We start from the raw sequence: 16,246 nt of genomic DNA on the forward strand, positions 1-16,246 counted from the left end.
AGTACTTCAGAGCTGCCCCTCCCTACCCCCTTGTCTTTTCCCAGTTGCATCTTTCTTTGATCTGCCCGCTCTATTGCATTTTGCTGAAGTCATTCTTTTGCTGTCTTTGTAGTTTTATCACATGATAACCCTCTTAATGGTAATATCAGTTGGCTTCTGATTGATTTTGAATTTTATATAAATGGAATCATGATATGTATATCTTCTTTTGCACAGCATTATGTTTTTGAGATTCATTTGTCTTAATGCTCATAGCTGCTTATTGAATTCAGTTTCTTGACTTTTCCACAGCCTTTTACAGTCCATTTTAGTGTTGATGGATATTTGGATTGTTTCCAGTCTTTTGTTCTCATAAGTAATGCTCTGTGAACATTCATATGTGTGTCTCCTGGGCACACGTGTAAGATTTTCAAGGAAGGCCTTAGTAGTGAAATTATTGGGCATGTGCAAGTCGAGCTTTTCCTGGTAATGCCTGTTTTCCAAAGTGGTTGTACCAGTAAGTTCCCTCTTCCTTTGTTCCTCACCCTTGTCAACCCCTTGCTGTTCTCTTAATTCCTGCTGTTAAGTGAATGTGATGGTATCTCATTGTGGTTTAAATTTACATCTTCTTGGTTACTGAACAGATTGAACATCTATTCACATATATTGTTCTTGTATACTTACAAGTTCTATATCTTATTTCCTTCCTTCTTTCCTTCCTTCCTTTTGCGTTTTAGGGCTGAACCTGCTGTATATAGAAGTTCCCAGGCTAGGGGTCGAATCGGAGCTACAGCTGCCGGCCTACCCCATAGCCACAGCAACATGGGATCTGAACTGTGTCTGCGACCTACACCACAGCTCACGGCCAACACCAAATCCTTAACTCACTGAGCGAGGCCAGGGGTTGAACCTTCATCCTCATGGATACTAGTTGGATTCGTTTCCATGGCGCTACAGTGGGCACTTCTTATATATATTATTTTCAAATTAATTTTTATATGTATTCTGGATATTGATTATTTGTTAGCTGTATGGGCTGTAGTTACTTTTGTTTGGAAATTATCTTTTTTTCATTCTCTTTCGAGATATTCTTTATTTCAAACTTAAATTCATTGGTCTCTTATGCTTGGTCTTTTGTAATTTTGCCTTTCACATTTAGTCCTGTAATTCGCCAGGAATTAAGGAAGTCTTCAAACATATAGAAGAGGAGGAAAAGAATAAAGTGGACCCCTTCCCATATATGCATCCCTCAGTTTCAGTTAGTGTAAAAAGTCCAGTTTTGTTTTATCTCTTTTTCCCTCCCCCCTTTTTTGGGAGAAGTATTTTAAACCAAATTCCAATATCATATTCTTTCATCTGTAGATATTTCAGTTTTACTGATATTTTATTTGCTTGATACATGAATTGCAGAGAGATGTGTGTTAAAATCTGCTGTGGTGGATTTGGCTGTTTCTCATTGCGGTTTTATCCATTTTTGCTTTATAGCTTTTGAGACTACTTAAAAATATTTAGAATTATTATATCTTTCTGGTGAATAAGTTTTTTTTTTTTTTATGAAGGACCTTCTTTATCATAACTCCTTTTTGCCCTAAAGACTCTAATGTCTGAGACACACACACACACACACACACACACACACACACACACACACGCGAAACTGTACCAGGTTTCTTCCATTCCAGGTATGGTATATTTATCACAATCCTTTTATTTTGCCACAATACCCGTAATAAAATCAGTCACCTTAACTACCTTTTTTTAAAATGATTTTTATTTTTTCCGCTATAGCTGGTTTACAGACCTTAACTTTTTTTTTTTTTTTGTCTTTTTAGGGCTGCACATGAGGCATATATGGAAGTTCCAGGTGAGGAGTCGAATCGGAGCTCTAACCGCCAGCTACACAACAGCCACAGCAACGTGGGATCCGAGCCATGTCTGTGACCTACACCACAGCTCACGGCAATGCTGGATCCTTAACCCACTGAGTGAGGCCAGGGATAGAACCCTTGGTACTCATGGATGCTAGTTGGGTTTGTTAACCGCTGAGCCACTATGGGAACTCCAGACTTTAACTACTTTTAAGCTTACCGATCAGTGGTATTAAAGGCTTTTATAATATTGTGCTACCATCACTACCATCCATCTCCCAAACTCTTTTATCTTATAAAACTGAAACTATACCTATTCAACAGTAACTCTCCATTCCCTGCTACCCCCAGCCCCTGGCAACTACCCATATCATTATAGTTTAACATGTACTTTGTAAGCAGTATATCTGGCTTTTGTATTTTTAACTAGCCTATCTATGTTTTTTAACTAGAAACTTTTCTTAAATATATCGTACTGATGTACTTTAATTTTTTTTTTTGTTATCCTATTTTGTACTTTTGTCCTGCCATTCCTTTATTTCTTTCTTTGTTATGTTTTTTGTTTGTTTTTCTCGGTTTTCAGTGTTATACGTGATCCTTTTGGTGATAACCTTAGCAATTTTAGCATGCTTTTGTACTTATCACAGCCTAAAAGTCATCAGTATCTTTGTTATTCTTAGAACACTATAAATTCATTCCCTCCCAATTTGTATGCTATCATTATATTTTAATTCATCATTTTAAAGAAAATTTAGCAGCAAAGAGCACTGTTGTCATTGTTTTATATAGTCAGTATGTTGTTAACATTACCTACATGTATATTTGCACTTTTGTTTTTCATTTATGTTTGCATCACAGATCTTCCTTATAGGATCATTGTTTTACTGCCTTTATAATTTCCTTTACTGACAATCAGCAGGGGACAAACTCTCTAAATTTTTACTCTTTCAGATTACTTTTATTCTATACTTATTCATGAAAGATAGTTCCTTTTATATAGAATTCTATTTTATCTCAGCACATTGCAGTATTATTTCACTGTCTTTTGGCTATAAATAAACAGTTTGGCTTCAGTATTGCTTTTGAAGACACCTGTCTCTTTGCTTCCTTGAAGGTAGTTTTTCTCTATCTGGCTGCTTTTATGTTACTGTTTTTATTGTTACAAAAATTTCACTGTGATATTTCACTGTCTTGATTTCTTTTTAATAATCCTGTTTAGAATTTATTGGGCTTCATGGATATTTAGATTAGTATCTTTTTTGGTTTTAGAAAGTTTGAGAAATTGCTAAGAATCTTGTCTTTGCCTCATTCTTTTAACTCTTGCAGGATTCCAGTCAGATTTTTTTTTTTTTTTTTTGTCTTTTGTCCTTTGTCTTTTTGTCTTCTGTCTTTTGTTGTTGTTGCTATTTCTTGGGCCGCTCCCTCGGCATATGGAGGTTCCCAGGCTAGGGGCCGAATCGGAGCTGTAGCCACTGGCCTACGCCAGAGCCACAGCAATGCGGGATCCGAGCCGCGTCTGCAACCTTCACCACAGCTCATGGCAACGCCGGATCGTTAATCCACTGAGCAAGGGCAGGGACCGAACCCGCAACCTCATGGTTCCTAGTCGGATTCGTTAACCACTGCACCACGACGGGAACTCCCCAGTCAGATTTTTGAGTAGAACTTGTGACTCTGTCTTCTATGTCTTTTAATCTTTTTAATCTTTTTTTCCCCATGTTTTCTGTCTCTTTGACTCTGCTGTGGGTCTGGGTAATTTCCTCTGACCTGTTTTCCAGTTCATGAATTCACCTTTAGTTTATCTAATCTGTTAAATTTGCCTAATGGGTTTTTATTTCTGACAGTACATTTATTTATTAGAAGTTCTTTTAGTCCTTTTTCACATCTGCTTGCTCTGCCTCTGGTGTTTTATTTCCTTGTTTGTTGTGGGTATGGGAATGAGGGAGCATGTGTGTGATCTGCTTGTTTTTCTCAGAATTATAACTTGAAAAATGTTTGAGGTCTAGGATAATAAAGTTGACTTTCTCCAGAGAGAATTGTGTTGACTTATATCAGTTGCCTGGGGCCCCTTCTAATCCTTGACTCTTAAATTCTTGGCTTGAGGTTTTTCAGAACACTCAAGTAGTATTTTAAGCCCCCCATGTGAGGGCTGGCTTGTGGTTTTGAATTCTCAGGGGAGATAGTTTTTCTTCCTTCTCTTCAGTGTCATGGCTTAGGGCAGAATTTTTTTTTTCCCCTTTAAACAGTTCCTTTGGAATATGGCAACTCATTTCTACTTTACCCTCCTGCTTTTTTCTAGTGTCTTCAGATTCTCCACCTTAGGTAGGTCAGTATTCTTTGTCTTCTGTTTCTAGAGGCCTGCAGAGCCAAAAAGTAGATAATTGAGTTTACCTAGTTTGGCAGATCCCTTCAAGGTGAAAATCAGCTTTACCAAACTTAATTGACCTTTCTCTGTTCCTGTCTTCATTTAATATTTGTCCTGAGTATTCCTTGGCTTCTTGACATCTTATGAATGCGTTTGAGAATGTCTTAAATGTTTTATCCAGTACCTTTGGTTGTTTTTAGTAGGAGGATTAATGCAGGTTCTGTGTCCACCATGCTGCTGGAAACAGAAGAGTCTCTGTGGTTTTTTTTTTTTATATTCTCAGTTAGATTTTACTCTCCTTGAGAGAAGTAACCATGCCTTGGACTTTCCTGGTCTTCTCCATAAAGCAGTCTCAGTGTTCAGTGGACACTCAGTTATACAGATAGATGTGTGGTTAGGAAACACTTTTATATGTTTAATATCTATTTTTTAATCTTCCTAATTATTTGGTAAGGTTAGTTATATTATTATTACCTCTGTTTTACAATTCAGTAAACTAAAACTTACGGAGAGACTGGATACAAATCTGGTTATTAGATGGGTTTAGATTTAGATTCATGACTTTTGACGCAGAATTCTGGGTCCTTTCTACTATAGTATGGTGCTTTTTAATTAATGTTGACATTTCTTGATTATTGTCTCTAGATGTAAAAATTCTGGAGAAACCCCTGGATTAATAATATCTGGGTGAAATTATCTCTAAATTCTCACCTGAAACTGTTAGTTGAGCATTCACTTTGCTTAAACTTTTATCAGTGACTTAAAACAGTGTATTTACTTCTGTTACAGAAAGCAGAAAAAAAGAAAGAATTGCTTACAAACTACTATGTATAAGATAAATAAGCTACAAAAGTATTTTATATAGTGCAGGGAATATAGCCAATAGTTTATAATAACTTTAAATGGAGTACAATCTGTAAAAATATTGAATTAATGTGTTGTAATATAATATTATAAATCAACTATAATAAAAAAGTTTAGAAGTTTTTTTTAAAAGAAGGAATTGTTCTTTTTTGCTATTGCAGCATTGTGCAGTACTTTTATTGTATAATATAGGTACATTGTTTTTTTTTCTGACAGGTGTGTATGTAATATAGATTGCAGTGGATACAGTTTTAATCCTGTGTGTGCTTCTGATGGGAGTTCCTATAATAATCCCTGTTTTGTTCGTGAAGCATCTTGTATAAAACAAGAACAAATTGACATAAGGCATCTTGGTCATTGCACAGGTAAAATTTATTTTACTTATCTAAAGACCTGTCTTTAGTATAACATATGCATACTCTTATTTGCACATTTTGGTAGTGTTCCACCTTTGCAAAATGAGAAATCTTTGATGCTTTATAATTACTATGTATTTTATAATTTTTTTTCTGTTACTAATATAGCTTTTTTTTCATTTATTCTCATTTTCTCAAGACACAGTGATGCTTCTTGATTGTTTAATTACTAAGCTGATCCTAACATGGACTTGTAAATATAGTTCTTAAAGGTAGTCTCAAATTTGTAATGGTTGTAGTTAAGTGTTTGTCAACTTACTTTAATTATAGCAAAACTATAAGTATTGCCATATATATCTTCATATTTTTTTCCTAGAGCATATGGTTTATTTTGTTTTCGCATTATTCTCTCTGTGGTTTTTGCCCCAACATGTTATGTACTGTTAAGAGATTTTTGGTATGAAGTTATGGAATAGAAGGAAAAATTATTACCTTCAGTTTAAAATTCTTTTTCCTCTTCTTGCTTTTTCGTCATAGTTTAGAAGCTATGATACCAGCTAAGAATGAGTTTTTGTTTTCTTTTTTCTTTTTCTTTTTTTTTTTTTTTGACTGTACCCATGGCATGCGGACATGTGAAAAGAGCCTGGCCAGGGGTCAAACCTGAGTCACAGCAGTGACAACATCAAATCCTTAACTGCTAGGCCACCAGGCAACTCTCAGTTTTTGTTTTCTATGCCTACTAGAAATGTCCCATCATTAAAGGCAGAGGTTTTCATCCTTTTTTTCCTGGCAGTGCTCACATGGGCTAGGATAATACATCATTTCCTAGTAACAAACAAGGGCCAGACACATTCTCATGGGCTAGGATTGTGCATCTTTCCTGCTTACTAGGTCTAACCACCCTCCCTCCCCCCGCCTCCCTTTTTTTTTTTTTTTTTTTGACTTCATTTATTAAGGGGGTATATTTTATCTGGGCTAAGGGAAAAAAATCCTAAACCAAAATTTGGTACTTTATACTGGTAACAAATTCTTTGTGAAGTACTGAACAACTGATTATGGTATCTCTGGTCTAAGTTACCAGAGAGTGCCCAAGAAGCTCATCCTAGGATTTCTAGGTGGGGTCAGGTGTGTGTATGAAACTGTTTGCTGATAGGGACCCCATGTCGGTGGACAGTCCACTTAGCTTTGATCTTGAAGAGGTAGCATGGTTGGCATTTAGAACCTCGGTTGAAAGTGTAGCATGGAGAGAGAATATCTTTTCTGAGGAACCGGTATGTGCTTGAATGGTACCACCTGGAATTTCAAAGTCAGAGCACAGTTGGTCAAGCTTGAGGATTTTTTTTTTTTTTTTTTTGTCTTTTTGTCTTTTCAGGGCTGCACCCCCGGCATGTGGAGATTCCCAGGCTAGGGGTCTAATTGGAGCTGTAGCCACCAGCCTACGCCATAGCCACAGTAACGCCAGATCTGAGCTGCGTCTTTGACCTACACCACAGCTAACCACAATGCTGGATCCTTAACCCACTGAGCGAGGCCAGGGATCAAAACTGCAACCTCATGGTTCCTAATCGGATTCATTTCTGCTGCACCACGACGGGAACTCCAACTTTTTTTTTTTAATCCTATTAAAAAAAAGGATTTTGTTAATTGATTCATACTGATTTAAAATCCTTTGGAATAGTTGATCCTTGACTTTTATTTTGGTCTCCATGTATGCTGACTATACCTCTCCTTTCCCCCAGCTATATATTGGGAGGCTAAAACTTGTGCTTCCAAACAGATGTTTTATGGTTCATGTACTGTCATCCCAGATCTAATATAATTCACCAGTCAGGGGTCATTTTTTTTTTTTTTTTGTCTTTTTTTTTTTTTTTTATTGTTGTTGTTATTGTTGCTATTTCTTGGGCCGCTTCCGCGGCATATGGAGGTTCCCAGGCTAGGGGTTGAATCGGAGCTGTAGCCACCGGCCTACGCCAGAGCCACAGCAACACGGGATCCGAGCCGCGTCTGCAACCTACACCACAGCTCACGGCAACGCCGGATCGTTAACCCACTGAGCAAGGGCAGGGATCGAACCCGCAACCTCATGGTTCCTAGTCGGATTCGTTAACCACTGCGCCACAACGGGAACTCCCCAGGGGTCATTTTTATAGTCAGTTTGGTCTGATAACACAGTTGAGCCCCCCTGCCCCCCGCATTTAATCTGATATTTTTCCAGGGTAACAGTGGCGGGGGAAGGTAAATCTCGAGACCACTGTCCTTTGGAGAAAGGGCTAATCCTTTCTCTTCAAGATATGTATTATTTCAGTTTGCGCAGGGAAGAGTTTTTTTAAGCAGATGATATTGGAACTGGCGTCTGAATGAAGTTAGCCTGTTGTTCATGCAGAGTGCATTTATTTCTGAGATGCCTTGTGGCCTGAGATAAAAGTGGCACAGTACATCAAGACAATGGTGGAAAATGTGGGCAGGATAAATGGACAGAGAGTTGGGAAAGACCTGGAGCATTTGGAATATTTAGAAGTTTGATAGTGTGAAACTTACTATGTATCTTAATTTGAAAACTGTTTTCTCTTATAGACACAGATGACACTAGTTTATTGGGAAAGAAAGATGATGGACTACAGTATCGACCAGACGTTAAAGGTATTGAATCACAATTTCCCAATTTTGGCCAGTTACTGAAATATGGATGCTAGTTGTCCTTATTACTTCTACTTCCGTTAGCATGACCTTGCCAGCTTTGTTCTTTGTAGCAGTATACATTATTCAGTTGACTATTAGTGATAATACTAACTTAAATAGCTAAGGTGCTTCTCAGTTCACAGAGTACTCTCATATATGTTTTTTAAATTTTATTTTTAATTAATTATTATTATTATTATTGTTGTTGTTGCTTTTTTTAGGGCTGCATACACTGCGTATGGAAGTTCCCTGGCCTTTGGGTCGAATTGGAGCTAAAGCTGCTGGCCTATGCCACAGCCACAGCAACTTGGGATCTGAGCCATGTCTGCGACTTACATCGCAGCTCACGGCAATGCTAGATCCTTAACCCACTGAGCGAGGCTTGATTGAACCTGCGTCCTCATGGATGCTAGTTGGGCTCATTAGTTCTGAGCCACAACGGGAACTTCCATCATATATGTTTTTTTTTAAATTTTTATTGAGTTAATTGTAGATTCACATGCAGTTATAAGAAATTATAGAGAAAAATCTCTCATATTTGCTTTCATTTTATTTAATTTTTTTTGTCTGTGCCTGTGACATGTTGAAGTTCCCAGGTCAGGGATCAAACCCACACCACAGCAGTGACCCCTGCCACTGCAGCGACAAAGCTGGCTCCTTAACCCACTGCATCACAAGGAAACACCTCTCATATTTGCTTTTAAAATCCTCTTTACTTCTCTAGAATCTGCTGTTAACATTTGCCCTCTGTGCACAGATCTTTGAATCTTGTTCCTTTGCCTGCAATTCAATATTCATCCTTCTAGTCTCAGCTTAGAAGTTGTTTCCTTTTGGGTACTATCTCTTGACTGTTCAATCTAGATAAAGTGCCTCTCTTATATACTCCCCTGTCCAACCCCTTAAGCTACTCTAAGTATAATTGTCTGTTTTACTCATCTGTATCCCCCTCTAGGCTATGAGTTCTATGAGAACAGGAGAACATTCACGTTCACTTGGGATTTCTAATACTTAGCAGAATGTCTGGCGCATATGTAGAAGCTCTGTGCATGTCAAAAGAATGGATGCAGCTCAAAGAAGCTACAGGATTTATTTGTACAAAGTCCTTATGTGTAATAAAGGTCAGAGCAGAGGTCGGATTCTAGGTCTCTTGACTTTAAGTCCAGTGTTCTTTCACCTCTCATTTTCATATTTGTTATTTCATATGATTCTTAGAACTACTCTGAGGGCTGAGGACCAGTGGGCACAGCGAGGTTATGTCTAGTGAACAGAAGCAGGTCTCAATCTTGGGACTCCCTGACCAGGGCTTCTATATAATTGCTTTTCCACACTTGCATCGTCTACCCATTTTCTTTGGTTATCTTGACGGACACTTTTTAAGATGTGCGCTCTACCTTTTATGCCTAATTTCTAAAAAAATATGCACAGTGAGAATAGAATCTATCATGGAATGTCATAAAAATTAAATGAGATAATGCATGTCAAGTGCTTAGAATAGTATCTGACATACTCATAAGTGCTCAATAAATGGTAGTGGTTATTATCATTGAATAATTTGTTATTTCTGTCACTTGAATCACGCTAAACCTGAATCAGTTATATCCCATGAGCCCCTGAAATATCAGTTTCCTATATTGATACAAAGTGCTATATTTAAAGTAGGAAATCTCTGTATTCCCGTAGGAGATATAATAGATCAGTGCCAGTTTTATTCTTTATACTGATAGTACGTGACCAGAATAGGAAGGCTCTTTTTCAGTAGGTAGAAGCTCCTACTTAAGGCAATTTGGGGAACTGTGTAAGCCCAAAATACTTGTCTGCCTTTGGTAAAATTACAGGGATAATTTAGTGCCTAGCCACTTTTGAGATACTGCACATTCTTTACACATCAGAATTTGTTTTTAACTCTAATGAAATTATCATAGATAGAATTTATTAAGTTCCTACTTTATACTGGTTATTTTCCTGGACACTTTTGGTGGATGGAGAGCTATCTGATAACATGACATCCATCTTTAAAGAGCTTGTGATGCCATAAGAAATGAATATCCCCTACGTCTAACCAAGTAGAAATTGGTTATTGTTACAAAGGGTCCTGTTAAAAAGTGCAGTGAAAAACTCAGAAGAGATTACTGTTTGGTGGGGGATCGTGAAGACCTGAGAAACTCATGGAAGAGGTAGAATTTGAGCTGAACCTTGAAGGATGGTTAGGATTTGAAAAGAGGTCAAAAGGATATTTAAGCAGGATGGAAGAGCATGAGCAGAGGTGTGGATGCAGATACTGTGGTAGATGTACTGATAGTGGCTAGGAATCCTCTTTTGGCTAGAGAGTAGGTTGGCTTGAGCGGTAGAAGTGAAAGGTAAAACTTGAAAAGTAGCTTGGGGCCAGATTGTGTACTGTCCCAAATGCTATGTTATCCCAGGGAACTTCAGCTCCATTTGTGGGCCAGTGGGGGGAAATCATATATTTGAAAAAGGCAAGGCCACAGAGTTAACAAGTTGAAATGCATTTTACCTGGAAAGAATTGTGATTATTATACGCCTTGTACTGGAGGCAGGCAGGTCATTTAAGTAAACTCAGAAGGAATCTATCCTGCTTAGGTATGAAGGATGGAGAGTTCAAGTCAGATGACTTAGATGGTAGATTCTCTTTATAGAGGGGAAAGGTGTTTGGGGGTATGGTAAGGGAGGTGGCTATGGTAGAGGTGATTAATTTTGTTTTGGAGTTTGAGTTGCTTGTGGAACTTACCCACATGACTTTGCTTATTAGTGTAAATGTGTGAGCCAGTCCTTGGATCTAGAGATGATAACTGAAGTCCTGAGCATGAGTGAGAGAGAGTATAGAGCTGCATGGTCTGGTAGAATAGCCGGTGACCGCATGTGGCTATTTAAATTTAAATTAAAATGAAATAGAATTCACAGTTTTGTTTCTCAGTCATAGTAGCTCTATTTCAAGTGTTCAGTAGCCACATCTGACCCATGTCTACCATTCTGGACAGCACAGATATGGAACATATCCAGAATTGCAGAAAGTTCCCTTGGATAGCACTGTTATTTAGAAAGGAGAGGAAGTCCCAATGAAGATAAAGCAGAAAGAGGATCCAAAGGGGGAAAACCAAGACAGGTACAGTGGCACGAAAGTCAAAATAGAAAGGTTGGAGTGCCCGCTGTGGTATGACAGGATTAGTGGCATTTCTGGAGTGCTGAGATGCAGGTTCCATCCTCTGCTGGGCACAGTGGGTTAAGATCCAGCATTGCTATAGCTGTAGTGTGGGTCGCAACTGTGGCTTGGATCTGATCCCTGGCCTGGGAACTCCATATGCTGTGCAGTGGCCAAAAAAGGGGGAAAAAAAAGGAAGAAGAAGAAAAAAGTAGAAAGGTTGACTAGGAGTTTAAAATGCTGCATAAGGTATTAGAAGATGAGCATTTATTTGAAGACAAAGGTATCATTGATGATGTGGGACCAGGGAGTTTCTAGAGAATTAGGAGATGAAATCCTGACTGTGAAAGAGTTAAATACTCTCATAGTAAGGAATAGAGATCAGAGGGGAACTTGATTTTGTATGTTTACTCCATTCACTTTTGTTTTTTGTTCTCACAAGCATTTATAGGAGGCCCTTGGTAAATATTTGTGTCTGTAGTACATAACCAGGACTAGATAAATAGGATTTAGGGATGGAGGCTACAAAGTGAAAAGCAGGAACGCAGCATCAGCAAGAAAAATTGGAAGATTGGGAGTGCTGTTGTGGCTCAGCGGAAACGAATCCGACTAGTATCCACGAGGAAACGGGCTCAATCCTTGGCCTTGGTCAGTGGGTTAATAAGCATCTGGTGTTGCCGTGAGCTGTGGGGCAGTTCAGAGACATGGCTCAGATCTCGAGTTGTGGTGGCTGTGGTGTGGGCCAACAGCTGCAGTTCTGATTCTACTCCTAGCCTGGGAACTTCCATATGCCATGGTTGTGGCCCTAAAATACCAAAAAATAAAAAAATAAAAAATTGGAAGATAGTGCTTGGTAGGAAATCTTATAAAGCTGCGATCTTGGAGAAGAGTGTTCCTGAAATGAAGTATTTGAATGCCCACCAGGGTGGCTGAATTAGTGCTTTTCTTGGGCTGTTGGACAACCTGTGGTAAATGCTGAAATTGCAGTGTTAGAAGCTTTGTTGTAGATGTTGAAATCATAAAAGATATGATGGCTGGACATGAGGTGGGTGGGAGCTGGGTATGTGACATTTTAAAAGCTTGATTATAGAAATTTCAAACATCAGTAAATAGGAGAGTTTAATCAACCTCATGTACCCAGTCACCTTCAACAGTTAACAGTCATTCTTGTTTTGTCTCTGCACCTCCACCCACTGGATTATCATTGTTCTTATTTTTACAGGTTTTTTTTTTCTTTGAGGTATGATTAACATACACTGAAATGCACAAATGTTAGCTATCAGTTTTGACAAATGGATATACTCCATCTGCACTATACCTTCCACAGTCTATAACATTTGCATCCACCTAGAAAGTTCCTTTGTGGCAAATGACATTTTAATGTGGCCATTTTTATCCAAAGATATTTTCATGCAACCTAAACTCTAACCATAACACCTTTTTATTACCAAGACATTCTTGCTTCATTCCTGAACTTCACCTTCACCCCAGCCCTCACCCTATCTTTGACCTCATCCTCTCAGTAGTCTCTGCTCCTGCTGATCAGGGATATCAGACACACTAATAATATGTTGTTTCCATTACCTAATGAGTGTTGTTTCCATATTTTAGTACAGCTTGTTTGCCCTTTTAAAAAAGGCCTTAATCAATTTCCTTCATCCAAAGGTAAGACTGTGCCAGTTGCTAGATCACTGAAGGAAGGCTGGGGGCGTGTGTTGTGGAGCATGGTAGAAAGTCAGGATGTGGCTGGTTAGAAGGCTGTGTAGGTGGATGGGACAGACCCTGGGAGAGGAAGGTTGGTGAAAGACGAGAGTGGGATGCTGATCTGAAGGTGACAGGTGCTTAGCACAGCAGGGGGAGGTGGAAGGGAGGGGATGTAGGAGGAATGTGATTTTGGTGTATCAGGGGCATGAAAGGAGTACTTACTAAGGGAATAGATGAGGCGGTGGATGAGTTTATTCACAGTGGAAAAGGTGTTTCACTGGGCAAGTGGACTGGCTAGGAGAGAAAGAGGTAGTGTTGATAAGGAAAACATTGGGATTTAGACCGGAGAGATCGGGGGTGTTGGAGGGGGTGTTGGAGCTAGGGAGGAGTTTCTACCTAGGCAAATAATTCTCTGATAGGGTCCAAGGAGACTAAGATTAGGGAAGGGTGTGTTAGTGATGGGGCTTGGGGTGCACAGTGGTGTAGGTGAAGCCAGAGAGAGTATATTGAATTTCTGAACCTTAGAGGTGTATAAAAATAATGAGCCCTAGAGTTACTGATGCAGTCTTCAGTAATTGTTGTGGCCTCAGCAGCACCTTCTAGGTGCTTGTCTTCATCGTTAATAGCAACTCCTGATAACTTTATTTGAGTGGTACATGGATGGACCAGGACAAATAGCCAGTGCAACACGCCTTGGCAGATAACCCATCTGGAGCTGGGTTTTCTTACAACATCACTTAGAACCATACTCTCCTTTGTATTTGAAACCACTGCCTCCAGTGACAGATTTGTTTCTGGATGCTTCTGTGAGTGGAAGGAGCCACTGGGTGACCAAGAACACTTAAATTTTTTTTTTTACTGAAGTGTAGTTGATTTACAATGTTGTTCATTTCTGCTGCACAACAGAGTGCTTTGATTATATAAAAACACATATCCATTCCCATATAGGTTATCATAGAATATTGAATATATTCCCTTATACTTTATAGCAGGTCCCCATTAATCATTCAGGCACACTTTTTATACTGTATGCACACATGTGCACACTCGCATTTGCATGCACACATACACACACACATCGTTCTGAAACTAGCAGTTGCAGCTGTTGTTCACAGAGCTTGTCACCACTCACCCAAGGGCATTGTTTAGACAGGACCATTCTGTGCCCAATGCTTGCTGTTCGAGGCTTCATCGCTGCCTTGGTTTCTGAAACCGTGCTTTATTACATCTTTTAAGCCTTTTAATCTCGGCTCTTTGAAGTTATCTTATTTTCTTGGCTTGGAGAGCTGGTGCTTGGATGTTCCACTTTTGTCTGTTCCCTACTCACTCCTAGGCTAGCTCGGTGAAAGAATAGTGTGACAGTTAAGAGCTTGTGCTCTGAAGTCAGACTTGGTTCATAGTTAAAGACTGTGTGATCTCATCGCTCTGAGCCTCATTGATCACATCTGCAAAGTGGGGGCAGTACTGTCTGCTGCCCAAGATTACTTTGAGTATTAATTGTTGTGTCACTGAATTTTTGTTTTCTAACAAAACAATGTCGGTAGCCTGGCTGTGCTAAAAGTTCTTGTCATTGGTGAGTCTGCCTGTCTACAGCATGTTTTATATGGCTCATGAGAGGCAGTAGGCTGTTCGTCTGTTCAGAAGTTATTAATCCAATGTCTGGTGCTTTCACATGTTTAATCCTCATCACAACCATGTTATTGTCATTTTGCAGATGAATGAAGCTGAAACTGAGATTTTGGTGGCTTGTGTAGAATGGCAACGAGCAGAACTTCTGACTCTAAGCCCTGGTGCTCATTCTTTTGTATCACAATTATTCTAGAAATCAGTTCTGCCATCTTGTTTGTTTTCTTCAGAATATTTAATCTGTTATCAGCTATCACCTTGTCGAACACTTGTTCTCTACCTTAATCTTTCTTTAAGCACTTGTTTTGTATATTCAGCTGCCTCATGGGTCTTTGCACTTAACGTTTTGTTTACATTGCCACTGCCTGAAACTCCAGGGACTATTATAGTGCCTGGAAGGTGACAGGTGCTTAAAAAATACCTTTTGGAGGACTGGAGGTCTAAATTTGAACTCAGTTTTCTATATTCTCTCTTCTGAGCCTCCTGTCATTAGGCTTACCTTTAGAGTCATTTCTTTGGCAATTTAAAAAGTTGTGATGGTTGCGGGTTCGGTCCCTGCCCTTGCTCAGTGGGTTAACGATCCGGCGTTGCCGTGAGCTGTGGTGTAGGTTGCAGACGCGGCTCGGATCCTGCGTTGCTGTGCCTCTGGCGTAGGCCGGTGGCTACAGCTCCGATTCGACCCCTAGCCTGGGAACCTCCATATGCCGCGGGAGCGGCCCAAGAAATAGCAACAACAACAACAACAACAACAAAAGACAAAAAGATAAAAGACAAAAAAAAAAAAAAAGTTGTGATGAAATGTATATAACAGCATGGGCCATTTTAACCATTTTTTAAGTATATAGTTCAATGGTATTAAATAAATTCATGATGTTGTGCAGCCATCACCACCATCCATATCTAGAACTCTTTTCATCTTATGAACTGGAACTATATCCTTTAAGTGATAACTCTTCATTTCCCTCTCCCCTCAGCCCTCACATCCACCATTCTGCTTTTTGTGTCTATGATTTTTTTTTTTTTTTTTTTTTGCTTTCTAGGCTACACCCATGGCATATGGAAATTCCCAGGCTAGAGGTCAACTGGGAGCTGCAGCTGCCAGCCTACACCACAGCCACAGCCACTCCAGATCTGAGCCGCCTCTGTGACCTACACTACAGCTCACAGCAAGACTGGGTCCTTGGAGTTCTTGGTGTGGCACAGTGGTTTATGAATTCAACTAGGAACCATGAGGTTTCGAGTTCGATTCCCTGGCCTTGCTCAGTGGGTTAAGGATCCGGTGTTGCCGTGAGCTGTGGTGTAGGTTGCAGACTCGGCTCAGATCCCAAGTTGCTGTGGCTCTGGTGTAGGCTGGCAGTTGTAGCTCCGATTAGACCCCTAGCCGGGGAACCTCCATATGCCACGGGAGCAGCCCAAGAAATGGCAAAAAGACAAAAAAAAAAAAAAAAAAAACAACAAAAAAACTGGGTCGTTAACCCACTGAGCATGTCCAGAGATTGAACCTCTGTCCTCATGGATACTACTTAGATTCATTTCCGCTGTGCCACAAAAGGAACTCCATTGTTTCTATGATTTTTGAATAGTGTTAAGTCCTTCATATAAGTAGATACTGTATAGTATTTGTCATTTTGTGACTGGCATATTTCAG

The 16,246-nt window shown here is 39.4% G+C and overlaps 1 protein-coding gene across 5 annotated transcripts in view; it reads left to right on the forward strand.

Annotated features, from left to right (window-relative positions):
* TMEFF1 (transmembrane protein with EGF like and two follistatin like domains 1) overlaps positions 1-16,246 on the forward strand; it is a 102,584-nt gene that overhangs the window by 64,628 nt on the left and 21,710 nt on the right. For all 5 annotated transcript variants that reach the window (XR_014824808.1, XM_005660298.4, XM_013993712.3 and 2 more), the window contains 2 exons: positions 5,293-5,441; positions 8,007-8,072. Coding sequence is in view for 4 of the 5 variants with exons in the window: in XM_005660298.4 (XP_005660355.2) it covers positions 5,293-5,441; positions 8,007-8,072 (215 nt within the window). In the remaining variant the exon portion in view is untranslated. The remainder of the gene's footprint in view (positions 1-5,292; positions 5,442-8,006; positions 8,073-16,246) is intronic.

The sequence above is a fragment of the Sus scrofa genome, chromosome 1, assembly GCF_054392235.1.
Source record: "Sus scrofa isolate SSC_HxYL_T2T_F1_AM1 chromosome 1, Sscrofa_HxYL_maternal_Yorkshire_Landrace_v2.0, whole genome shotgun sequence".
Taxonomy (NCBI): domain Eukaryota; kingdom Metazoa; phylum Chordata; class Mammalia; order Artiodactyla; family Suidae; genus Sus; species Sus scrofa.